Here is a 26,801-nt window from a genome sequence, read left to right as displayed (position 1 = left end):
TGACCCCACATATATTTTCTGATCTGTCACCAGTCTGGTATTTGGGTGGTATACCTATCACTACTGTAATCGATTCTATCCACCTTGTTACTGGTTGTCCTCTTCTTTTTTCCTTCTATCTTTTCCAGCATTATAGACTTCTCAGTGGAGCTGAGATTTCACATTATGTGTTCAAAATATGATAATTTGGGCCTAATCATTTGTGTCTCAAATAAAAACTCTGAACCAATTTGTTTGAGTTTTGTTTTTGTTTTTTGGGGGGTTATTTATGATTCTCAGGAGTTTTGCCCATCACCAAAATTCAAAAGTATCAATACTCTTCCTATTTTACTGCTTGCATTGAACATCATGGGGTAAATATTGTGTGCACAGCAAGCATAGACACATAGCATCAGAATATTTTTTCAAAGGCCTTTATTGCTACCCTACCTAGTACTAGCTTGCAGAATATTTCTTGATTGTTTGTTCCTTTATTGCTTTTTGCTGATAGATCTGAAAAGCAGCAATTTTCTAGGATTTCAATATCTTGTGTCAATATCATATATTCTTTTTTCAGTTGTTTGAAGAAGAGTTTTACAAGATTCTGAAAAATGAAAATCCAAATGACAACATTTGCATTAATTTGGGAAGAGGTACATTATGCAAAGATCTACCTCTCTGGAGAAACTCTAATGCTGAGAAATGTAGAAGGTGATGACCAGCATAGATGGATTCAGTTACAATGGCAATGAATGCACCATTGGAAGACCAGAAAGGCTGAGTTAGGGTCAGATTGTCAGAGAGAAATTCTCAACAATAGTTAATCACATCTTGATGGCACTTAGGGGGGTTGGGCTAGAAGACCTCCAAGGTCCCTTCCAACTCTGCTATTGTATTGTATTGTATAATCAATCAATCAATTTAAGTAGCTATTCAATATGTGAACTGAAGGAAAGCTTATTTGATTCCAAGTAACCTTCTACTTTATCTTTATCTGTCAATAAGTACTTATAGACAACTGAAAGATAGTTACATTAGTGAACAACACAGGGGACTGTTAAGGAAATGTGCTTACACCCTCTTCAGATTTTAAAACTAGAGGAACTGGAGAAAGAGGTTGTACCCATTCCAGTACTCTAGCTGTCAGGCCTGCAGCTAGTTCATTTTGGGATCTTTTGGGGTGTTATTTGGAACCCTGACATTAGCCTTATTATAGCTCCAATCATGGGCTAAACCTATCTGTTAATTCCAAACATTGTTTGTTAAAACAATAATCAAATATTTTCAGTGATGTAGCTGAAACTAAGTTGAAAGCAGCTGAATGGCTTCCAGTTGAGCAGACTTTGTGTAAACAGTGGATATACTTTGCTTTTAGAAGAAAAGAATTATTGGGAAGTTTTATTCTCTGTTTTAAATATTTTCCTCTTGGTCTGATTGACACATTATAGAAAAAGGCTGTTTTAAGCACAGCCTCCTTTAATTTTCATTGTTTTCTGCACTAAACGTTTGATTTTGTAGCACTGAAAAAGTATAAATGGTGTATTTTTACATTAAACTAGGTCTGATGTTAGCCTGGTCTTTTTTTGCTGGCATTTTCCTGCCCTCTGCTGGATCGTTTAGGAATGCCAACAAAATAAAGTATTCTTCCCAACCTGTCAAATTCATAAAAGGCTCATAAATAATTTTCATGACCAATGATCAGACTGAATCTCCATATATAGAAATAGTTGGTCTCCTGAGAATCAAAGGCTTGGGATTCCAACAATTTCCATGAGACTTTTCAGTAGAAGCATCCATTCAACTACAAAAACCAGCAGAGAGTTGGACCCCAAAAACCCCTCTTCCCCTGGTCCAACAAAGCAATTTTTGTATTATTATCCATTTGAAACAGTAGGAAAAGCAATGTTGTACATCAAAGCCCCCACTGAAGCCATCTTCCTATAACATCTGGCATTTTAAGACCACAGTTTTATATTTTGTGGGCCCAGAAAGCACATTATTTGTAAGGACAGCACATCTGTCTTCCAATTACTGTTTTCCCCAGCAATGCACTTCAAATGAAGCCAGTTCCTGTATATTTGCTGTTTTGTTCAAATATTTTGTTAAGAGAGGCAAAATTCTAAATGCTGCATTCCATTCAGAATGAGAGAAGAAGTGTCTGTTTTCTTCCTACACAATTTATAAACCTTTTCTTCCATTGTGGAATATATTGAGAGCTTTTGTCAGGTAAAATAAGTTTCCGCTCACCCATAGCAATGATTCTAACAGGATAAGGTATTGTGGGTATACTATTAGATAGACCATCAGGGAAAAAAGATTTAGATGAATTCATAGCAGATGACTGTAAATTGAAGTATGGCTAAGCTTCTCTGAAGGCAAAATAATAAAATCCTGGCATACTAGAGGGATTATCAGCAGGAAAAAGGAGGTCCTAATCTTGCTATACAGGGCTTTTGTCAGATCTAGAGGTAATATTCAGCAAATTCTGACCAGTTCTGGAGAACCAGTAGTGGAAATTTTGACTAGTTTGGAAAACGAGTAAATACCACCTCTGACTGGCCCCGCCCCATCTATTCTTTGGCTCCAGAGTCCCATCTGATGGGGAGGCAATGGGGATTTTGCAGTATCCTTCCCCTGGAGTGGGGAGGGAATGCAGATTTACAGTATCCTTCCCCTGCCACGCCCCCCCCTCCAGCAACACCCACAGAACCAGTAGTAAAAAAAATTGAATCCCATCACTGGTCAAACCCCATTTGGAATAAAGTGTCCAGTTCTAGAGACCTCACTTAAACAAAGATATTGATAACATTGAGTTGCATCCAGAGATGGGCAGCAAAAATAGTGCAAGATATGAGGCACAGGAAAGATTGGAGAAACTGGATATTTACAGCCTGGAGAACAGACGACAAAGTGGGGAAGACATGATTGAAACTTAAATATATTAAGGATGTGAATGTGTTCTAGAAGACAGTGTTTTCAATATTAAGCAAAAATCTAAAAAAGGGGGGGCATAATTTTAAACTGGCAGTAGGGAAATTCAAAAGTAATGTTAAAAAGTTATTTCACAGAAAGAATAGTCCAGTTGCCTTTTCAAAAGCACCTTTGGGACAATAAATAAAAAAAGAAAAGAAAAAGAAAAACCTCAAAGACAGGCTCAATGAATCAGTTTTAAATGCTTCTATGCCATTCTCAACATTCTCAACCCAATACAGCACAACCAACATAAATCGTAAAAAGAATTACATTGCCATACATCAAGAATATCTCAGAAACCACCAACAGACTACTACAACCAGAGGGAATCAGCGTAACACACAAGCCAACTAAAGTCAAAACATCCTAAGCCAGTGATGGCTAACCTTTTTCGAACTTCGTGCCCAAAGTGGGGGGAGCAGAGGGGGGTCATGCGTGGGTGTGCCACACCCATAATGCGACCCCCTGTATGCATGTGTGCAAACACACACTCTGCGCGCATGCGTGCACGACCCCTGCCCTTGCCCTCGCTTTTGGCCCCCAATGGACCCATTTTTACCCTACCCATGCTCCAGAGGCTTTCTAGGAGCCTGGGGAGGGTGAAAACAGCCTCCCCTGCCCCCCAGGCCCTCTGGAAGCTTCAGGAGGCTTCCCTGAAACCTCCAGTGGGCAAAAAACAGTAAGAAAAAGAAAGCCGAAGTCAGTTGGCCAGGGTGCGCATGCGCACTGGAGCTGACAGGGCAACGCCCCATGTGCCCTAACAAATGGCTCCGTGTGCCAACTGTGGATGCATGATATAGGTTCGCCATCACAATCCTAAGCAAATCAAAAGACCCAGCAAACTCAAAAGAAGAAACAGGAAACATTGACAACACACAATGTAAGAAGTGTGACAACTGCTAGGACAAACAAGCAGAAGACTGGCAGAATGCATCCTTGAACGCCACCTGGCAGTTAGAAGACATAATGAAAATTCTTTAATTTCAAAACATATAGACAGATTTAACCATCGTTTCAATTGGGAAAATGTGTCAGTCCTAGACCAGGCCAAGTCCAAAAATGCCAGGGAATTTCTAGAAGCCTGGCACTCTGACAAATCAGCCATCAATAGAGACATATACATTAACAACATCTATAGTCTATGCAACCGAGACAATCACCAGCCCAAAAGAGAAAAAGACTACAGCACCTACAGCACCCAGAACATCACAGATTAACTCCAAGGTCAACTTCAGACCAACAATCAAGTAAGCAATACCACAATCAAGAAACTGACAAAAAGCCATCAGTAAACCCAACCAAAGAATCTCTTAAGACAGCCCCCACCCACACAAACAGGCAAGACACAAAAATATAAACTGACAACAAATAGCACTCTTTACTAGAACTGATGGTGTTACCTAGTTAGGGTAATGAAATATCTGCAAGAAAACAAGCAAGCTCAGAGAGCACCAAGGACACCTCAATCTACATACAATAATTAGAGAGCAAACTTGCATCTATCACCACTAGAGGACAAGCTTTGCTTATAAAATGAAACTGGGGAACTGGACGGCCTTTGAGTATAACACCAAGAACTTGTAAGCTACTGAAAGAGGAAGCAAAATCAATCTGCCTGATTATCTCCAAGTGTGTTTAACTAGCATTAAGAGAGGGACGTCCACTTCTTTTGTGCTCTGAATCTGCTGAATATAAAGCTACAGGATAAGTGTTGGTTCCCTGATGTGAATGGACTAGAAAACTAGAGGCACAGGTTAACTTCAGAAATAATTAAACATTTGGCCCTATTTGGTTTACTTGTTAACTTTCCTTGTTCCAGAAATTAGGATTCCAACATTTCCTGAGCTGTCTAAGGAAGTACTGAAAGCCTAAAATTTTACTAAAGACTGGGTATATTTATTCAGACTATTTTCAGATAAACCCCCTGAAAAAGTAAGCCTACAGCCTATTCTACTAAATTTCTTCCCAAGCTTTGGAAATCATTCTGCACAGAGAGTACATATTTTTGGTCATTCATGCCAAGATGTACAATAACAGCAACATCATACTCCTTACTGGCATCATTTACTAACTTAAAAATACGCATCTTGACTGCTGGCAGTAGCATCTGGCAGACAACTGACCTCTTTCAAAACTTCCTTATCCTTTCCTAAATGATAGATAGATATACCAAGGTAAGCAATGTTTGGAATAGCTCAGAAAAGGAATAAGAAATAAATAAGCCAAGAAAATTAAGGAGATGAATCTAGTTTAAACGGGTACAATTCATTATATTTCTTCATACCTTCCAAACCACTTGCACTGCTTTATACTCATATTGTCTTTTATTCTTTTAACTTCCAATCTCTTTCTGATTCAGGATTTCATTACCTCCATCTGATCACCAGCACTATTTATTGGCTTTCTCTTTAACTATCCACTCTTCTTTTATGTATTTATTTAGTGATTCAATCCTCATTCATCCTCCTTACTATATATGGCCAAATTACTTTGGTGCACAGTACAATACTCTATATCTAAATTGATTCAGTTTGCATTCTTACTTGTTTCTATCTTTTCTACTTTAATATTTGCTAGTATTCTGCTTCTCTTTCACATTACTTATTTTTGTGTATCTCCTAATATAGCCAATACACTGCCATTTAACCAAAATAGCCAAAGACATTATCTAATCCAAATTCATTTTCAGTTCAGCAAATGCACCATGGGTGGCATAGACACCAAGCTATTTAAGGGATGGCTTATCATATCCTGCTCCAATTATGGATGGTCCTCAATTTATAGAGCCGAGGTGGCACAGTAGTTAGAGTGCAGTACTGCAGGCTACTTCAGCTGACTGCTAGCTGCAGTTCAGCAGTTCAAATCTCACTGGCTCAAGGTTGACCCAGCCTTCCATCCTTCTGAGGTGGGTGAAATGAGGACCCAGATTGTTGGGAGCAATAGGCTGACTCTGTAAATTGCCTAGAGAGGGCGGTAGAAGCACTATGAAGCGGTACGTAAGTGTTATTGCTAAAGCTGCAATTAAGCCCAAAATTTCTGTTGCTGAGAAGTTGTTAAGTGGGTTTTGCCACACTTGTTAAGTGAATTACTGCAGTTGTTAAGTTAGTTACATGGCTGTAACATGAATCTGGATTCCCTATTGACTTTCCTTGTCAGAAGAATGCAAAATGTGATCACATGATCCTCAGACCCTGCAACCATCATAAACATGAGCCTGTTGCTAAGCATCCAAATTTTGATCACACGACCATGGGAGTACTGTAGAGGTGGGGTTCAGCAGGTTCTGACAGTTCTGGAAAACTGCTAGCAGAAATTTTGAGTAGTTCGGAGAACCAGTAAATACCACCTCTGGCTGGCCCCACCCCCCATCTATTCTCTGCCTACCAACTGATCAGGAGGGAATGGAGATTTTACAGTATCCTTCCCCTGCCACACCCACCAAACCACACCCACAGAACCAGTAGTAAAAAAAAATTGAATCCCACCACTGAAATACTGCAATGGTTAGTGTGAAAAATGATCATAAGACACTTTGTTCAGGTCCGTAATGAACTTTGGTCACTAAATGAAAAAATTGTAAGTTGAGGACTATTTGTATATCTACCTGCCCTATCAAACCCAGCAGAAAGGGTAGGTTGGTCAGCCTATCTAGAAAGAAATGTTATTTGATTATTCCAAAGAGGAGACCCTTTTCTACCACAGTGCTTGGAACATCATAACCCACAAGGTGAGATTGGCCCAAACCTTACTAGGTTTCAGGAAGAGCCTTAAGACATGACTTTGTCATCTGGCCTGTGGATTCCTGGGAAGTTGGTAGAAAACTTCCTAAGGGGCTCTGCTTTTTAAGGAAATGAATGGCGCTCTCTCACTGATTATTGCTTTAATAGTTTTATCATTTATAATTATTTTTGTAGTTATTCTTTGGTTGACTTTGCATTGTCTTCTGCATTTTCTTTATACCCTGCCCAGAGACACATTAGCAAGATGGGATCAATTAATCAATATAATTAATTATATCAATTTAATTAATAAATTTATTTCCCCATCTTCAGCAAATATTCATCTATTTCTCTCATTTTTAATCATTTATAATTTGCAATTATTCACTCTATTTCCCTATCAAACATAACTAGGTCTTCAATAAATTAATTTTCAGACTCATATTCCTTATGGAACTATAGAATTTATCTAACATTTACTGTACATCGAGTTCTATACCAACATAGCATTGCTTGCATAATAAAGTATTTACACACTGAAATATAAGACACATCCATGTCTTATTTCCTCTCCCTCCACTCCAAATTGCCCTCCACTTCTGAAATATTGCTAATATTTACCTCTTGTACTTTTCCAGAAGACTTTTGCCAAATAGTTTCCAAGTACTTTTAATAAATGAATCTTCCTTCATCTTGTTATAAGGAAACAGGATGTTCCAACTGTTGGATACAGATGCACTCTTCAGAACACACAGGAAGTATGCTGTACAGTCATAAGCAAATCACCTCTTAGCGTTTCTGCAGTTATATTTACACCAATAGCTTTAGCATTTTTCAGCATTCTCACAGCATTTATTTCATGTGGTCTTTTCTTCCCTTGGGCATTGTCATTTATGTTTTTGTTTTATTTTCACATAGTATCAACCCCATATAATTTCTAAAATACTCCCACTGGTTGGTTTCCTCCACATCATTTCAATATTTTATTTTTGTCACTTAACTGGAGAAACCTGGTTCAAACTATTTCTCTCATTTTTTAAAATTTCCATCCAACTCATCCCATATTTTCTTCCATCTTTTAATCTCAGCCAGACCTTGCTCTTTGAAATTCTTTGTAATTCTTTTCTTCCCATCTAGATTATATATTTGATCCGTATTCACAGCAATATTTTCTCATGAATGTTTTTCTCATCCATTCTTTTATTTCATCCTTATTTTTATACTTCCCTTTCCACAGTTTTTTGGCACTCCATGAGAATCAATTTTCAGTCTGTTCCAAGCACATATCATCTTTTTTCACACCCATTTTTCATTTGATTATATTCTAAGAAAGAACCCAAATGTTCTCATCTTTCACTTTCCCGGTTCATTTCCCCCCCCACCAAATCTACCGTCAACATCATCAAAAAAGTGTTTCTCCCTGGTTACTCACCACTCTTGCATTCCTTAATTCTCGCTCTTTCATCATAAACTATCAAAACTATCGTGGTTTTGAACTTGCATTTCTTTTACTCTGTGTAAGTAGAAATTATTAAACTTTGTATTTAGCTTAAATGGATATTTTTCTAAACAAACACTCATCAAACGCCATCTTTATGTCTCTGAAAAGTTGAAAACATAGTCTATTGTGGATGAAAAGATAAAAATGTATATTGTATCAAAAATAATGTTGGTGTTATCTAGGTTATTGAGTATATCAGTGAAAAGTAGGATATGTCAGCTGCTGTTATTTGTATGTTATGGTCCAGTGAACTGTGATAAATAAACAATAAAATAGATGAGACTTGGTAAATATTATAGACCATTATAAGTGAATTTGATGCATGGGAAAAAATAGATGGCATGAATGGATGGGTGGGAATGAGAGAGAAGACCATGAATTATAAGTACACTCCACTGCATGTATTCTCAACTCCTCTTTACAAGAGTAGGTCACCTTTCTCCAGGTCCACTGTAGAGATTCCTTTCCAGTTTATCCATACAACTTACCTGTTCCCCCCTTTCCTTAGTTTCATTCATTAATTCATGCTCCTTAATCCATTAACTCTCTTATATTCCAGGTAGCAATCTTCTATTTTGTTATCAGGCAGATGCAGACCCTGATTTCTGTTTCCTTGGTGAAATTATTCCCATGTAATTTGCACATCACTACAAACATTTTTTAAAAGGTAACTTGATCTGAAAGGGATTTAATTGACATTCAGGAATTATTCTCTTCCAGAAAGAGCCATTAAATTAAATATTTGTTGAGTACGGAAGGCAGAGACTACATTATTTATGTCTTCGTTCATTTAATTTTTAACCACACTTTTCATTTCATAGTTCAATGCAGCATACATAGCACCCTCTTCTGGTTTTCCCCACAACAACCCTGTAAAGTAGGTCTACAGAGAACTTCTCAATATGGAATAAGCCTTTGTCAGGCTCCAAAAATTCAAGAAAGACAAGTTGAGATCCTTCTAAGCAATTTTCTTTATTGCTCCTCACCTATACATAGAAATCTTGCCAAACCAAAGCAGACTGCTTGCACCTTAAAATATGTACTCAAGGAGTTACTAGGGAGAGGCCATCCTTACCCTCTTTCTCTGACACAATCAATCTAAACTGTGCTACTTCTTGCTCCTCTGGAATACCCTCCCACCCTCCCTCCAGGGAATCTGGACAACAGCTTTCTTGACTAACGCTGCCCCAGTGGCGGTACAGCCCTTAATCTCTACACTCCAGTGACTCAGTGTGCTTACCACTGCTGGTGAGACCCACGTCATGCAGCATTCCCTGTCAACAGCAAGGATGGTTCTGAATAGACCTGAGATATGTGGGCTTCTTTTGTGCCACTAGAACAGCCTCAGATGCATGTCTGATTTAGGCAAGGGTGGGATTCTACCATTGGACCAGTTCGGGTGAACCAGTAGCTCAGCTGGGAACGAACCGGCTCACTCCAACAATGAAGTGTGCCTACCTGCCCAGCCACCTGCCCCTGCGCTTAACTCACCTATATTTTCCCAACTGAGTCCCGCAGCAGAGCAGATTGCCACATCTCAGCTATTTTCCTCCCCAGCAATAATGCAGAAGGTGCTTTTTCTCAAAACTGTGCATGTGCGCACGATCATCGAACCTGTTGTTAAACCAGTAGGATCCCATCACGAGATTTGTGCAATATGCAAGCCAACATACTGTTGCCAGCATTCCACAAATTTGGAGGTACATAGAGTATTCTGCCACATACCCATACACATTTAGAGGCTTTCAATCTTTTTTCAATTTTTTCATGTATAATTCTACTGCCTATGCAAGCTCTCTAATTCATTTTAAGGATCTATGTTTAAAGTTCCAGTTACCTCCATTTATGGCTGTTTATAATAATCTGTTTACTTATATTATACCTACCATTACTAAGGGCTTCGTAAGGCAGACTGAATGTTTCTAAAGATAACATTAATTTGAAAATTAAGATTCAAGGGCTTTCCAATATCTAATACAATTTGTTCTCATAGTATCCCTCCCACTCAGAAATACATCCTTCAAAAAAAATCTTTCACCACGTAAATCCGTACTTCATATTTTACCTTTTAAAAAATGCATGATATAGCATGACAATAAACTTAATTAACATCTAGTCATATTTCAATTAAATACTTCCTGTAAGGCAAAGCATGTGACTCTTTAAAGGAAAAAAAGGAACTTTAATTTAAAAGTGTAGGTCAATACAGCATAAGGGGGGGAAATACAGAATGAAGCTATAATTACTGTTGAATATTTTCCATATCTGTTTTGAAAGTATTTCTAATCTTCTTAAACTTACTGAAACAATATTCTTATCAGTAAAAATAGAGCAAGAATAAAATAAATTGTTATCAGGAACATGGCCAGATTGCAATTTGTACATGATGCCTGGATGTCTATTTTAGCATATAGTAGTATTAATGAATTTGGGAATGTAGAAAATGGCAGTTAAGCCTTGATAATATACCTTAGTTGGCCCAGGTTAATTGGACAGTCAGTCCAATTAACCTGGGCCAACTAACAGTCATTTGCAATCAGAAAATTCACAATACAGGATATGTCAGCTATAAGGATTTCTTGAAATCTTTGAGATTTACAATACAGAACAGCCCACATAATTTGCTGTAATGTAGAACAACATCTATGCTGTTCATTTACTCACAATCAGGTTTTTCAAATAGAACAATAATATTGGCCCTATTGGAAAAAAGAACAATGGATTTGAGATATCAAAATACTAGTTTATATGCATTTACCTGGAAGTTTTCGATTTAACTCTGTTTTTTGGGAGATCTGCACAAGATTTCAATATCACCCCAGCCCCCTTCCCCAAATCCATTAGGAATTATATACTTTAGACTTAAAAGTGGCTAAATTCATCTTGTTAAATCTCACGGTATAAAAAGTTCAGAGCTTTTTTGGAGCATAAAATTGCAGAAATAATTAATGAATTTTGCATTCATGAAAAATAGAAGAAACTGAATGCATAAAAAGCTGGGGGATTAAAAGATGACACTTCTGTGACAAATACAATGGATAAACTGTGAACCAGTGATTCTAAGTATAAATTTTTTAAAAAACACACACATATAAATGCATTTTGTAAGGAAGTTTGTTATTCCCTTGTATGGTAAGCAGCAAGTCCCACACTTCTTTCCCAATACTAAAAGCAGGATTCTGCTACAGAGAGCATTAGCACATGTATCTAAATTATCATGGTCCCTAACACATCCATTGTTTACTTCAAAGTGAGTTACTACACTATTGTTCAGCTAGTCTTCACAGTCTGTTTACGCTAGACAAATGATAGACACAGAATCTATAATTATCAAAAACCATCACCATTGCACATGGACTAAAAGGATTTCTATTTATTTTAATCATTGCTGGGAACAAGACAGTCTCCCTATGTCCCACACCTGCAATAAGTTAAGCCAACAAGTCCTTCAAGCCAAGCGGCTTCATTTTCACCAATAATTACAGTATTCATAGACATCTAGATCTTGAGGAACTATGAAATCTATAGATCCAATAGTAATACTTTCTTTGTTGAGCACTTTGTTGAGAGGCTTTATAACTTATGCCAGGATTATTAAGAGAAATAAAGGAGACAACTCATGCCCTCGTCGACTAAGCCTGAGAGTCACATGGGCAACATGCCCGCTAAATGACTGAAAATGATGGTGTTGTGTAGATAAGCATCTCTGCACACCAACGGCAGAATCTATAAAAGCCACTCAACTCGAGCATCGTATGAGTCACATGGCAGCTGTAGCCAATCCAGGAGATTCACAGTTATGCTGGAAGTCAGAGTAGAAAGGAAGTCCAACCCAGTCCGGTAGCGTGTTCTTTAGCCTTTCAAGTAAAATACTGCACTACGAGGAACATGATTACGCATGTCACCAGCATGCCACCAATCATGAAGTACTTATCCTGGAAGGCACGTTTCTCAATGAGACGCATGACTGTATTAGATAAACCGAGCATATTGGCAACATCCATTATTTTCTTGTGGGTGCCCTGAAAGTGACAAAAAAAAGTGATAATATTAGTTTTTTAAAAAGTTGTCGGAGAGGGCTTTTGACTTTCAAGGTACACTTCTTCAGATATTTCCTACAGAGCCTTCGGTCTCTCCAGAAACAAGATGCATAGTTTACCCCTCACCACTTTATTTTATATATCCATTTTTTTCCCCTCACCCATTCTCGATTACCAATTTCTTTTGCTCTTCAGAAATTTTTTTATAATCCCTATGACTTCTTTAAGTATCTACAATCACCTAAAATTTTAAAAAATGATTTGGGAGGGAGAGGAGGGCAGGAGAGGGGAGAGGAGAAGAATAGTGATAATTTCTATTTTTCTTTAATATTTCCATTCTGCTTTTAAAATTATCACATATCAGTGCTCAATCCAATAGAAGAATGTTTTAAAATGTATACAGTTGAGATGCCATTATCAGTCGTCTTGCAAATTAAGATCAAGTCAAATGGCAATATACTTTTGGATCATGATTTACTCACTGCAGAGCGGCTGATTTTGCTGGAAAACGCAGGCTGACCCCTGACTGTTGTACATAAATTCCCTATATACAATTTTCAATCACAAACTAAGAAACCATTTTTAATAATAGCTCTATATTTTGTATGTTTTTTTTCCATGTGAGTCTGCCCAGCCATAAAGCAATATAGATCATCCTTGATATTTGCAAAGTGTTCCGTTCCAGGAAACTGCAACCAACAAAATAATAAATAATGTGAACTTGAAATGGGATGGGAAGGTGAGCCCGTCTTGAATCTCCAGTCATTATCTTTCTCTCACAAGCACTTACTCTTTCTCCTACAGAGATCATCTCAGCAATGTATTTGTTCCTCAGTTCACCCACTTCAAAGGTGACTTCCTTGTGGTAGTTATCCTTTTTATTCTTTGGACTAGGTTGCTTGGCTGCTGATGAACGATGCTGTTCCATTAGAACCTCTCTTGGCGTCTCTCTTCCAGATGGCTGCTTTTACTGGATTCCACTGCTGCCTACAGATTAATTGGGGCTTGCTCCGCTGGCTGTATGATGCTTACTGTCTGGATGGTCTTTCTTCCTCTGCGCACAGCAGAGAAGTCTAGCATAAGCCACATCACACATAGAATTTTCTCCATTGCCAGTTGAGCAAATCACACCAAATAAGTCCAGCAACCACAAGGAAGTCACATGAACTATGCAGCTAGACTAAACAAATAGACCCACCACAATTACAGGAGGAGCAAATACATTATATGGACAACCTAACTGTAATGAAACTTTACACAGTCATAGAATCCTATCCACAATTTTGTGCATATAGAAGGGAGGAAAAAATGGCTAGAGATATGGTATATACTGAATATATCAAGGTCTGGTCCTGAAGCTGAAAATATAATAACATAAAACATAAAGATAATAAGGTAGCAGCTAATAAGAACCACCTAAAAGTAAGAAGGAATATGCCTGCAAGCTATCAGAATAGTAACACAACTGGAATGTGTATAACTCACTATCCCAGGTACAGAACATTCTGGAGAAGTCTGGAATGTTCTTGCCATCTTCCAGATCGCATAGATTTGGCTACTCCAGTGAGAGTTTGGCAGTCTGTATGTGGGCAAGAGGACAAATGGAATATTGCAGACTTCTCCAGAATGGTATGCGATGCACATATCTAACTACAAAGCAGCACTGTGTAATTAAACAGTGAACAGTAACCAATTGGAAGCTTGTTTGTCCACCAATGCACAGGTGCACAGAAAATGAGTATGTTTGCTATGAAATTAAGAAAAAAAATCTTCCAATTTTTCCTTTAATAGAGGCACTTTATTTATCTGTCACAATTTTAAAGATTTCTGGAATTGGTCACTTAGGTCTGAGAAAACAGTTGCATTCCAAAATATTTCTACTTTCAAAACATCAGAAACTGCCAAATCCACCACGCCCACATCCCTTGACCAACCCAGTCTCTTCCAAGTATCAGCTCAAGAACAAAGTAGGGTTAGAATAAAAACAGGCATCAGGTTTCAAACATCAGCATCTACTCAGCAGTCTTAATTTTTTTCTTTAACCTGTGCAGAAGAAGCTACAGGGCATTTGAGGGTAAGGTGGGGAGAATAATTACAAGGGTTTTGCACTAACATGCTGATAGTAGCAGAATACACAGTTACAAAGTAGATCACATAGGAAAATATGAAGACAATGTGGAAAAGTAAAGGAGATCACATACACAAGGCATGACTGGAGAAATGAGACCAGAACCAGCAATGGTTACGAGCAGGACCTCTGAAGAAGGGAAAAGAAGCAAGGAAGAGGAAGAATGGAAGACTAAAAAGCTGGAGTAAACTTCATGCATGCAATCTCCTTAGGTACCATTGGCATGGAGGATCCACTTTCAGAAGTTTAGAATGGAAGAGACAACCATCAGATAGGGTTTCTTTCTTCTTCTTTTTTTACTCTATTACTTTACTAAAGAAAGTTGCTTAAAAGACTGTTGGTTTGTCTATCTAGTTTGTTGCTCTCTATGGATTCATGAGTCTTTCCCATCAAACATCACTGGAAAGTTGTAATTGGCTAACCGGAGAATCATGATCTCTTGCATGCAAAGATCTTACTATGTGAAACAGTCCAAGTTACAAAAGTCAGAAGAGCTTCTTCTAGAAGCAAACCGGAAAAAATTGAGCCACAGTGTCACAGTGGTTAGAGTGCAGTACTGCAGGCTACTTTTGCTGACTGTCTGCTGCCTGCCATTTGGCAGATCTAATCTCACCAGGCTCAAGGTAGACTCAGCCTTCCATCCTTCCGAGGTGGGTAAAATGAGGACTCAGATTGTGGGGGACAATAGGCTGACTCTGTAAACCGCTTAGAGAGGGCTGTAAAAGCACTATGAAGCGGTATATAAGTCTAAGAGCTATTGCTATTCTCTTATTTCTATGGTTGTGCTTATTTTAATTAGATATCTTCAAAAAAATGAATTGTTACATTAATAAAACACCCAATTCCTCCCAAGGATGAAAGTACTGCAGCCAGCTTGGAAGAGCAAAGCTATAACAAAAATAAAGCTACATTTAAATTCCATGTAATTCAAAGCCAGAATGACTGAATTGGGGGACTTGAACTGTTCTGATGAATTTCTGATATTCAAATTTCAAATGTAGTGGATGCCTGGTCACCATAAACAAAAAAGGTGAAGGTCCCACCCTATGCCCACCTTTAATGTCACTCTCTGATCCCTCAGGCCCTGTAGGATGCTGGTTCCGCTGCCAATAAGATCATCCATGCCACGGTGTGCATTTTGAAGGGATTCATTAAATTGTAATGTTTCGTCAATTGGAATGGTGGTGTCAGAATCCTGCAGGGGGAGGGAAGGAAATGGAAGCATCTTGATTATCTTTCCTTGGCATTCTTAACCCAAAGCCTCTACAGAGTCAACCATATGCTATGGCCGTGAAATTCAAACTTCCTGCCCTCCCAAACTCTTTTCTACATCAGCCCCCAAGCAGCTCCAGTGTATTGTCAAGTGCATTGTTCACTTAATTTTTGGGTAAAAAAAAAAAAAAAACTAAGTGAACAACAACTATTTTTTTTAAAAATGTGGCTGTAAAATTTTGAAGACTGAAATCAGAAAGAAAGCAAACTTATGCCTAAGTCCTCTGGTTTTAAGGGCAGGACTTACATTAGTGGTGAACGTTCGAGTCAGAAGCTCCTCACGTTGTCTTTCTTGCTGCTCCCGTGCATAACGGCGATGCTGGAAATTTCGCAATCCTGTCTGCAGATGCTGAATGTCATATTTCAACTGGTCAACCCGGCTGAAAAGAAGCAATAGGTCCCCCCCACCCCAAATAAGACAATAATTAATGGGAAAAGACTGACTGCAGGAATGTTGTAAAACAAACCTGCTATTGTTCAGTGGAACACTATAGAAAACCTGTGCTCTAACAGTATTATAACTTTGGCCACATAAATATTGATGTACAAAACACCTCTTTAGTTGCTATTACATTATATTTTAGTTGAAAAGCAGCTCTTCATTCCTCAGATGGAAAAAATTTCCAATACTCTCTTTTTCAAGACTCCCAATTGGGCCTACTATTCCTATAGTATTCAGTCCAGGATATCTGCTGAGAAATCACTCGGGGGGGGGGGGGGGCAAAAAAACCCCTGCAAAAAATCCTTCTCAATGGCAGCTACAACTTTATAGAGCCAAAGAAAACTATCTGAATCAGAGCATTTATTATTTCTCATTTTTCATTTGGTTTGGGAGATATTTAATAACATCAGCATAAAAATAACACATCCCTTGATGTGTACCAGTAAGTTAAAATGTGTTAAGATAATATCAAGAAAACAATCACTCACAGTTTGGCATTTTGCCGCTTGTTTGGAGGTTCCTTGCTGCAGAAGATTTCCAGCCGGTCTAAATTGCTAAAAATTCTGTCTATTCGTGCCTGAATTTCATTTTCTACCACTACAGAGGGAGACAAATAAAAATAAGCTCTTTTGCTGCTTTAAGATGCACAATATTTTCTTTCTAACTAAACATCCTGTTTAATCAAAATGAGTATCTCAACTTGTACAGCTCAGATAAAAGGAACTATCAGGAATTGGATGAATCACCCAATGAGATTCGGGTAAATAATAAATGTGATCCAAATGTCATGGCTTCACAATTGATACATATTTTAAAGTCTATTGAGGTATTTTTCAGAGTATAAGGCACACTTTTCTCCCCCACTAAAAGAGGGTGAAAATTTGGGTGCGTCTTATACACCAAATGTAGCCCCGCCCACCTGCTCACCCCCACCCTTCAGCCTATGCCGTGTCTTCTCCAATGGAGCTTTTGGAGGCTGCAAACAATACTGATGGATGATGGTAAGCAGGGGCAGAATTTTTTTCCCCTTATTTTCCTCCCCCAAAATTAAAGTGTGTCTTAAACTCCGGAGCGTCTTATACTCTGAAAAATACAGTAAACTGACAAATGTAATAGTTAATTTCTTAAACCATGTTTTTCTAATCTATTTTTCTTTGTTGAATTCAACAAAGAGAATCTCAGGTATTATTAGAGAGCAAAATGCTTGTGACATTAGATTAAACCAGGGGTAGTCAATCTTTTTATACCTACCGCCCACTTTTGTATCTCTGTTAGTAGTAACATTTTCTAACCGCCCACCGCTTCCACAGTAATGCTGATTTATAAAGTAGGGAAGTAACTTTACTTTATAAAATTTATAAAGCAGTTACAACAAACCCCTATTGCCCACCATGAAAGCTGGAACGCCCACTAGTGGGCGGTAGGGACCAGGTTGACTACCACTGGATTAAACCAAGAGTTAAGTTGCTTTCATACACCAATTACTCACAATGAACAGACTCCTTGTCTGAGGTTTCCAGACGGCCCATGTACGATTGAACTTCATGGATCTGCCTGTTAAAAAGAAAACAGGAAAACAGAAGATCTAATAGCTATTCCAAAAGAAAAGGTGAATTTTTCAAGAATAGATACTAATGCACAGAGCAAGAGAGATTCTCCAAATGATTTTTGTGTGTGCAAGTAAACGAATATTATAAGGTTGGAAACTTACACATGCTTCTTAATATTGATACATTATTTTCCATAAGTATTAAAGGTTTTTCCATAAAGGTTTAGATAAATTTTTTTATACAAACCAAATGCAAGATTATAAGCAGCCATTTGTCTCCCCAATTGTAGAGTAAGACCATCAGCAGGTGACCAAGAAAGCCAAATTGATTCTTTTTACATCAGACTTGAGTAAATACGCTAGAGTCTACCAACTATCGCTGCCTTACTTGCAAAACTGAGGTGACAATTGTAGAAACCCCCCACCCATAATTCACCTATCTCTTTTTTTTATTAACATTTGTTTAAAATTCATGGTGTTCTAAATTAACATTGGTTATGCCAGACAATTGAAAGGAAGCAAATCAAGAAATTATTAAGTCAGCATTTAGTTTTTTACATGCTAATCTTTTACGTTCCCCACATCAATGTAATGTCTTCCTCAAAAGTTGTGCGCTCCAGGCATATTTGGATGAAACCAAATAAATAAACTCTAGTCTAAACAGTCTTAAGGAAAATAGTGAGTTGTCTTCAAATATTTAATATTCTTAAAAGGCAAATTTCAACCCAACCTCTAATTGCTTGAATAAAACACTTCACACTCTTTTTACTTCAATATTTCAGTTTAACTATTCTGGCAAATAGAAAAACCCACATCAATTTAAGCATAGGAGACATTCCACTTCAAGCAATTTCTTTCACATTCTTAATAAAATGAGAATGTTGATGGATCTGTGCTTTCGAGGTTATCTTAAAACTGGAGATGTGATGCTTCCATTAATTATCTGGCACATTTCCTAAGGATCATCTCCAAAACAAACAATGGGAGTGAAACGATGGGAAGAACTCAGCCTTGCCAACTGGAAGACCTGTTTTGGAAACAGAACAAATCACACCAGAGGCACAGAAAATGTGACAGGACACTGGAAATCCAGTGGAGAAAGGAGGGGAAGAATGTTCTGCCCGCAACATCTCCTGCAAACGGATGTGTGATACAGAAATGATTGCATCACACCAGGAGAGAAAAAAAAGTCAATTAGAAGGTAGAGAAAGTATGGAGCAGATCTGCAAGAAAAGATCTCCACTGATGTGAAAACAGGGAGGAGCATGGTGTTATTCTCCATCCAACTGAAAATGCAAAATAATAAATTATGGAATATTTTCCCATGTATTTTATTTTAAATCATTCATAAACTAGATATTAAAAATTGGTCTATATTAGAAATATTTATTTATTATTTATACATGCATTCTATAGCTGCCCATCTCAGCCAACTGTCTGGATGACTTACAATTCTAATACACTACATAAACTAAACATGGGAAAGAATAAGGGCATTGTAACACAGCAACCTTTATTTTTCAAAAAATCATGAAAAGGATAGAATGAAAACAAAGAGAGAGGAAAAGGAAGAGGAACTTTCAATGAGACTTTAGATTCAAAAATTGAAAGATTTTTAAAAATATGACTCCGGAATGTATATTCTGGTCCATAGTTGCCATTCTTTTTTCTTTATTTTCCAATTAAAATTTTCTGTATCTATTTGATAAAGGGAAAAACCCAACCCAGAATATAATGCCTTTCTTCACTTTGATAGCTACATTTCTTTTTATTTCAACATTAGAAGTACACTTGCAAAAAGTTAAAAGACCTACTTTCCTTAAAATTCAGCATTATTAGTTCTATTTATAAGAGAACTTAAAACAATTTTAAAGGAAACTGTCAACTCTATTGCTTGAATGTTTCAATATTTTCAACAAATCTATTTCTACCAGTGAACAATATTATACACATTTTATAAAGTAATGAAATAAATGTCTATCTGGTATGGGTTTTAAAAATGAAGTATCACATATATTTCAATTCCCCCCCCTCCAACAAACTTTTAATTGCTTCACATGGGCAAATTCAATCCAAGGTGTTTGCAGAACCATTTCTTTGAACCAGTATTGATCAAGTCAGCATGATTGCCCCAGGAAAACCTACTAGTAGTCTTCCAATTCTTCTAAGTGGGCAGGAGGGGAGGAAGAGAACTGCAGGCACTACTTTTTGATGGGATGCCTACAGTTTCAAATAAAATCCCCTCTCATCAGAATGGCTTTTTCACAATTAACTGTTTTTCAGAATATATTTGATTTGGGAGATGACATAATCTGTAATTGTGCTATGTATGCTAGGTTTCATCTGTTATTATTACATCCATGGAGAAAAATCTATTTACGTGGTTGTTAAGAATCAATTTGATCATGTATAAGTATTAAGTAATTGTTGGATAGTGGATGCTGTATTTGGTTCTGATGGATGTAGTAACTTTACGAGTGTCTTCTCAACTATGATATGGATAAATTCAATAGATAAATCCAAATTGGCTTTACCAAGTCATGAAGCAAAAGACTTAACCAATATTTAATGTTGTTAATTTTAATAATATGTAGTGTATGATGTTTTACATTACTGTCATTTTATTTTATAATTAAGATATCATTAAATCATATTTCAGCAAAATAACCTTTTAAAACCACAAAAGAAAAGAAAACATACTAACATATTTCTGCAACGGTTAGGATTGGCTAACAAAGGATCTAAACATAGACCAGACCAAGTTAATGAACAAAAGCTAAGCTCAGCTAGGGTTGTATGTCGCACCTACAGTGCAAACCTAAAATACTGAATAGCATTTTAATCAGATGCAAAGGTCATTTAGACTTTTTCAAAAGTAAGTAGTGTAAATAGGCTTACGTACCTAAACCGTGGTACTCAAAGTTAGTACTTCTCCTTGGATTGGAGAAATGGCAAAGATACATTTAGGCAGGAAGATAATAATACATTATAGCTAAGATGAATTCATGTATTGGTCTATTAGACTTTTTATGCTACATTTCACTTATCAATATGCTGCTGATTGTTTCAGACTTTCCCATGCCTCTCATACAATTTCTTTCCCTTTCAAATCAAAATTCATCTTGTCAAACTTCAGGACCATAGTTTCACAAGAGAGCCCTATGTGAAGGCATATGTAAATACAACAGAAGGGAAATTTGCACCTTCAAGTATGCAGTTGGACCAGGGAGACCAAAGTTCAGGTCAATTCATGTCACTATTGATAAAGGACTCACTCTGTTTCAACCTCTATTTCCTAGTAGCAGAAGCGGATTATCTATGTTGGAGTTTTACAAAGATGAAGAGACAAAGTGCATGCCTTTTTCACTGTATCCAATTTCTTCCAATGAAAAATGAAACAGAACTAATATTGTTAGTATTAATCTACTTCATAATTTTCTCAATTGTCAAGTTTATTTAGCCTATTACTATTTTTTAATTATATTGAGGGTTAAAATCCCATTTAAAGAACTCTGTAGAGTATCATAACTAAGATAACGTGAAATTAATGTTTTAAATGCGGAATCATGGATGCCTTGTATTGCTCAAACAAAATAAGAATTCAGAGCCCCTTGCCAGAGCCCCAACCAAAAATTTGTTTGTTGTAATGGGAGCTTATGACTTCTCTATTTCAAAAGCATTAGAAATTCAATAACCAATATTATTTTTATGAATTCTCACTTCAGGGTAGCTCCTGGAATTGGTTATTTTTTTGATTGAACTGTATTGTTTGACTATATTGTGTTGTTCAGTTGTGACAATGTTAAATTAAACAAAGCCTCTTTTCTATAAGCAAAGAGAGTTTTATTGCAATTAATATTTTGTATCAGTCTACTGTTTCAGCATGAAATCAATCAAAACCATCTTTTGTACATCCAAGTGAGTTTTATTCCAACTATTAGACTAAGTCAAATTAAGCAATAATGTTCTCTTATTGGTTAATTAAAAGACAGCATTAAATTCAGGAACTGGCTCAGGAAGCTGTCTGTTGTTCAGCTTCTTGTCCAGAAGGGTTTTCCCCCTAAAATTTGAGTGAAGAAGCGGCAGTTTTGAATCCCTGACCCGCAGTCCTGCAGGGGATATTTAGATACCCAGTGGTGCAATCCAGAACATCTGGAGGTCCTGGTTTCCCCCGTTCTTCCCTTCAATGAGCCTATCGCAAATCCAATGGGCTCCACTAGCGTTATTTCCCGTATAGAGGAAAGGGGACCGGCAGAAGATCGGTGTAACTTAATTTAAATTTAAAATACAAAATGCAGAAAGCGACTAAACTCTTACGGAGACCGCATTGGATTTGCAATAGGCTCATTAAAGGGAGGAATGGGGGGGGGGGACGATCCAGGACCTCCAGATGTTCTGGATTGCACCGCTAGGTATCTATATATCCCCCTGCGGGGCTGCGGGGCAGGGATTCAAAACCGCCGCTGCTTCATTCAAATTTTAGGGGGACGGTTGTGAGATGGTGGAGATGAGAGATGCTGCGTCAACACGGAGAGTTTCGTAAAAGCCTGGCGGCTCTTTGCGCTGGTGCCTCCCGTCCTCTTCCCTTCGCCTCTCTCTTCCCCGCCTCCCTCTCCTTTCCTCCTCCAAAGCCTTCCCGGCGCTTTCCCCAGCTTATCTCCGCCTTTGTTCCCAGCTCCGGAGAGCTTCCCTCGCACACCCACTTGTTGGTCTGATGGTAAAGGACCTCCATGCCGGCTATCCACCCGCCACACTCCGCAGGATCATCGGAGCGCCTCTCAACACGTCAGCAAACCCGACCACTTCCGGCTTCCCGTGAAGCGAAGTCCTACGGGTGACGTCACGCAGTCGCAGCCGGCTGTCTACGCTCCTGCCTGAGTAACGTTTTGCTGCCAGGGCGGCGCATCGGCTCCGCGCTGCCGAAGTTACACGTGGCGTTTTGGCTTGTCGTCTTGGTTAAGATGTGCGATGGTGACGTACAGTGCCACCTCCCCCCCCAACCCGTAAAAAATTAGTCGCTGAGGCATTTTGCATCTTAAATTTTGATAATGATAATGATGATGATGACGACGGCGATAACAATAACAACCCCATTGTCATTGGGGCACTTGGTACCATGTCCAAGAATTTTACAAAACACATCAAGAAGTTGCAGCTTCCTGCAATAACCCCAGGGGAACTGCAACAACCTGCGCTACTAGGAACATCATGCATTTTAAGAAAATACTTGGTTGATACCTAGGACGCTGGCAGCAATCTGTATCAACTATCAGTGCCAGTCAATGGTATTTGTGATGTGATGCATTTTTGAATGTTTAGTTGACTTGAGTTTCATATTTAATGAATAAAAGAAATATTGATAATTATAATTATAATGATTCTTTATTACCAGTGTACAACATGTACAATGAGATTGCTTGTGCTCCCTCAGTGCACACACCCCAACACAATACAAATCACAGTGAAGACCCCCCAAAAAGAAAAAAATATCCCTAACTCCATAAATCATTAAGAATACCCAGTCCCATTACACCAGTGTGAACATTGTGCCAGCCCTGCAAGTCTACTTAGTTATGATGTTATTTTGCGTTCAGGAGTCTGAGCTCACAGATAAAAACTGTTTTTCAGCCTGTTTGTGTGGCTGGCTATGCTTCTATATGAATAAAATTATACTGATCTTCTGCCAGTCCCATTTCCTCTATACTAGAAATAACACTAGTGGAGCAAATTAGATTTGCGATAGGCTCATTAAAGGGAGAAATCTACTTAGGTTGTGGTTGTCTTGTCAGTCATCCAGGTCATGATTGTCCTAAAGATGCTTTTTCAAGAGGCAATTGGGTTTTTTTTTCCCTTTGAAGACATTTCGCTTCTCCTCCAAGAAGCTTCTTCAGCTCTTAAAGAGAGAAGCAAACTAGAACTAAGGAGAATTTTCCTGTCAATGAGAATAATTAACCAGTGGAATGGCTTGCCTTCAGAAGTTATTGGTAGTTAATTACTGGAGGATTTTAAGAAGAAATAGAATAGCCACTTGTCTGAAATGTAAAGGGTCCCCTGGTTGATCTAGATTCTAGAAGACCTCCAAGGAACTCTGTATTCTGCCATTGTAACTAGCTTACCATTATCCCAAATTGAAACTTTGTCGCCCATGGGTTAGACTAATAACCCACTTTCAGGGCAACATTATTTTTAAATATGGCCAAATAGAGGGAGACCAGAAAATAATTTTCTTCCCATCACAGGATCACCAGCCTTCTTCTAATAGGAAAAACCAGCTCTGTCTGTCTGCTCAAAACCTTTATATAATCATATAAAATCATCTTTATATAATCATCCATCTTTTACTAACTTCAGGTGGCTCTCAATCAAAAAGTAAACTAATCACCTTAAAATATTAAAAAATAACAAAGACCTGGCACCAAGTCACACTTATAATGTGCAATTACCCAATTTACAGACAAGAGTAATGAAAAGGATTTACACTTGTTCTCTTTGGATCAAGCAAGGTTAGGGATCTTTACGGAACTTGTCAAAGAATTTACTTCACTGTCACCCATACAAATGAATACTTTTGCCAAAGAAAAATTTGCTGAAAATTCTTTTCATGCATCGCTTAGTGAATGGTTTGTGGAGGTGGGGGGAGGGAGAAGACGAGATCAACCTCAGAACTGAGCCGCAGCAGATCTTTTTTATGATCATGATTCCTGAATGCAAAACTGGGTACAGTCATTTGAAAATTACTTTTGAAAATCTAAGATAATGGTTCTCAGGAAATGCATGACCTTTGGCAGCTAATAGAGTAAAGAAAAACGTGCTTCTAATTATTCAGGGATAGGTCAAAGCAAGGCCTTTGCAAATTTTACAGGAAATTACTTTTGTATTAATGGAGCTAACTCTGCATTCTTTATCCATCCGCCTCTCAACCTATTCCATTTTTTTCTCACCTCACCTGGGGCCAGACAGCTTCAGAACGGATGTTCTGACCTAGTTAAAAGCATTCCAGCAAAACCCTGTGATTTACTTAAGCCAATTTGACCTATTGGACCATAAACTATATGCACAATCTCACCATACCATGTACTAAGCTAAAATGTTTGCAAATTCAATGCATGTGGACATGATTTATCTTTTTCTCCTTGACATTTTGAGTCAATTGTAAGTACATGTGTTAAATAAACAAAATTCATAAAAAGAGATACAGCAACACAATAATTATATCTGGATTCCATCTTTCTCTTCCCTACCACAATGAAATTAAATTTGAGACAGGATATTCACAGAGTAAAATATTGTCATTTTGGTTCCATATTTTGAGGATTCCGTGGCAATACCATTAACTCACCAAGCCAATAATCTTGCCAAAGGTGTTTACTTCTCGTGAGAAGATAGCATACCGCAGAGCCAAGATATTGCTATTCTAGTATTTACTTTATTCCTAGATCATCATTGATGCATTGTATGTATACAATCTATACATAAAGTGATGCTCATGATACTTAGCTGTGCCCAAGGTGGTACTTTTACACAACTTCATGTTGGGTATTAGTTGTGCCCCTATCTGGATCAGGAGACACTGTGTATAATCATTGACACTTCACTTATTTCCCGGGTGAATTATGGCCATGCATTCCATATGGTGCTGCCTGTAAAGAGCATCTGGAACTTGGTTTAGAACAGGCGTGTCCAACCCAGCCCATGGGCTACATGCAGCCCTGCACAGCTACTAATGTGGCCTCACAAGATTGTAAACTTTGTGTGTGTGTGTTTGTGTGTGTTTGTGTATGTTTGTGTGTAGATTTTCGTGGGTGTAGGTATGCTGGTCTTTTTGTATTTGGGTCTTTTCCCGTGTAAGATTGAGATTGTCTTGGCAACGTTTCGGCGAGGTCTCACTCACCAACTTCAGGCTGGTGCTTTCAGCTTAAAGCGTGGTCGGAGCTGCCGTCTGTCTATAAATCTTGGGTGGGTGTGGAGTGCTGGCTTTGTTTCAGCAAGTGGATGGATTGGCTGTATGGTTGTATCATGATTGGTAGATTGGTGCTGATTAGTGCTGGCTGTGTGTCCGTTGTTGTTTTGTGTTGTAACCGGTAGTGGGTGGGGCTTGTTTGTTGACTAGGGCTGGTTTCCAGGTGTCTGGTAGCTGGGAGGTATTGTCACATTTATTCATGTTGTGGGGGTGTTTCTCTATTTCGATAGCTTTAAGGTGCTGGAAAACGGAGAAAGTTTCTCTTCACCCAAGTGCCTATAAAAGAAGCATTGACAGCTATCCAGAACAAACACAACCCCCCTAAACACATCCTGGACCTGACCAACCACTGCCTAACCAACACATACTTCATCCATAATGGACAAAGATACAAACAGATAGAAGGAGCACCCATGGGATCACCCTCTCACCCGTCATCGCAAACTTCCACCGCAAACACACACCAACCACTACTTAAACGCACAATCCCATCACCACCCTGCACAGATCAACTCTGTAGCCAAGATCCTCATCTCCAAAACCAAATGCCTAGCCAACAAAGACCACCTCACAAACATATTAATCTCCAACGGATTCCAAAGAAGCACAATTACCAACCTAACCCAAAGGGAGACTCCCCCCAAGAACCAAGACACAGAACAGGACAATGGCATCGCCCTCCTCCCTTACATCAAAGGCATCACAGATAAAATCAGCAAAATTCTCCACAAACACAATAGGAAGACAACCTTCAACACTGACCAAAAAATAGCCAACATCTTAAGAAACCCCAAAGACAAAATCCAGCTAGAAAACCAAGGAGTCTACGACATACCATGCAAAATCTGCCCTGCAACATACATAGAACAAACGAACAGGAGAATAAATGCACGCATCACAGAACACAAGAACGCAGTAAGAAAAAAAGAAAAAAAGTCCTCCCTTTTCCAGCTACAGGACATGAAATTAATTAATTTTGAAGGAACCAAATTAATCTCCAAAACTGAACACTTCAACAAGAGAATAATTATGGAAGCTATCAAAACAGAGAAACACCCCCACAACATGAATAAACGTGATGATATCTCCCGCATTCCAGACATCTGGAAACCAGCCCTAGTCAACAAACAAGCCCCACCCACCACCCAGGCAGTTACAACACAAAACAACAACGGACATACAGCCAGCACCAATCAGCACCAATCTACCAATCATGATATAATCACACAGCCAATCAA

General features: G+C 38.2%; 1 protein-coding gene across 2 annotated transcripts; it reads right to left on the bottom strand.

The window, feature by feature from the left end:
* Positions 1-9,508: 9,508 nt before the first annotated feature.
* On the bottom strand, positions 9,509-22,412 carry GOSR2 (golgi SNAP receptor complex member 2). 2 transcript variants are annotated; one of them, XM_032237258.1, is made up of 6 exons: positions 22,307-22,412; positions 17,544-17,608; positions 16,543-16,651; positions 15,860-15,992; positions 15,395-15,535; positions 9,509-12,194 (listed from the first exon to the last, which is right to left on the bottom strand). In XM_032237258.1, exons 1-6 carry the CDS (start codon positions 22,333-22,335, stop codon positions 12,033-12,035), a joined length of 639 nt encoding a protein of 212 aa, XP_032093149.1. In that variant the 5' UTR covers positions 22,336-22,412; the 3' UTR covers positions 9,509-12,032. The 2 variants fall into 2 exon arrangements, with proteins under 2 accessions (XP_032093149.1, XP_032093150.1); XM_032237259.1 differs by lacking the exon at positions 15,395-15,535.
* Positions 22,413-26,801: the final 4,389 nt, after the last annotated feature.

The sequence above is a fragment of the Thamnophis elegans genome, chromosome Z (genome assembly GCF_009769535.1).
Source record: "Thamnophis elegans isolate rThaEle1 chromosome Z, rThaEle1.pri, whole genome shotgun sequence".
Classification (NCBI taxonomy): domain Eukaryota; kingdom Metazoa; phylum Chordata; class Lepidosauria; order Squamata; family Colubridae; genus Thamnophis; species Thamnophis elegans.
This window is presented reverse-complemented; position numbering and strand designations above follow the sequence as displayed.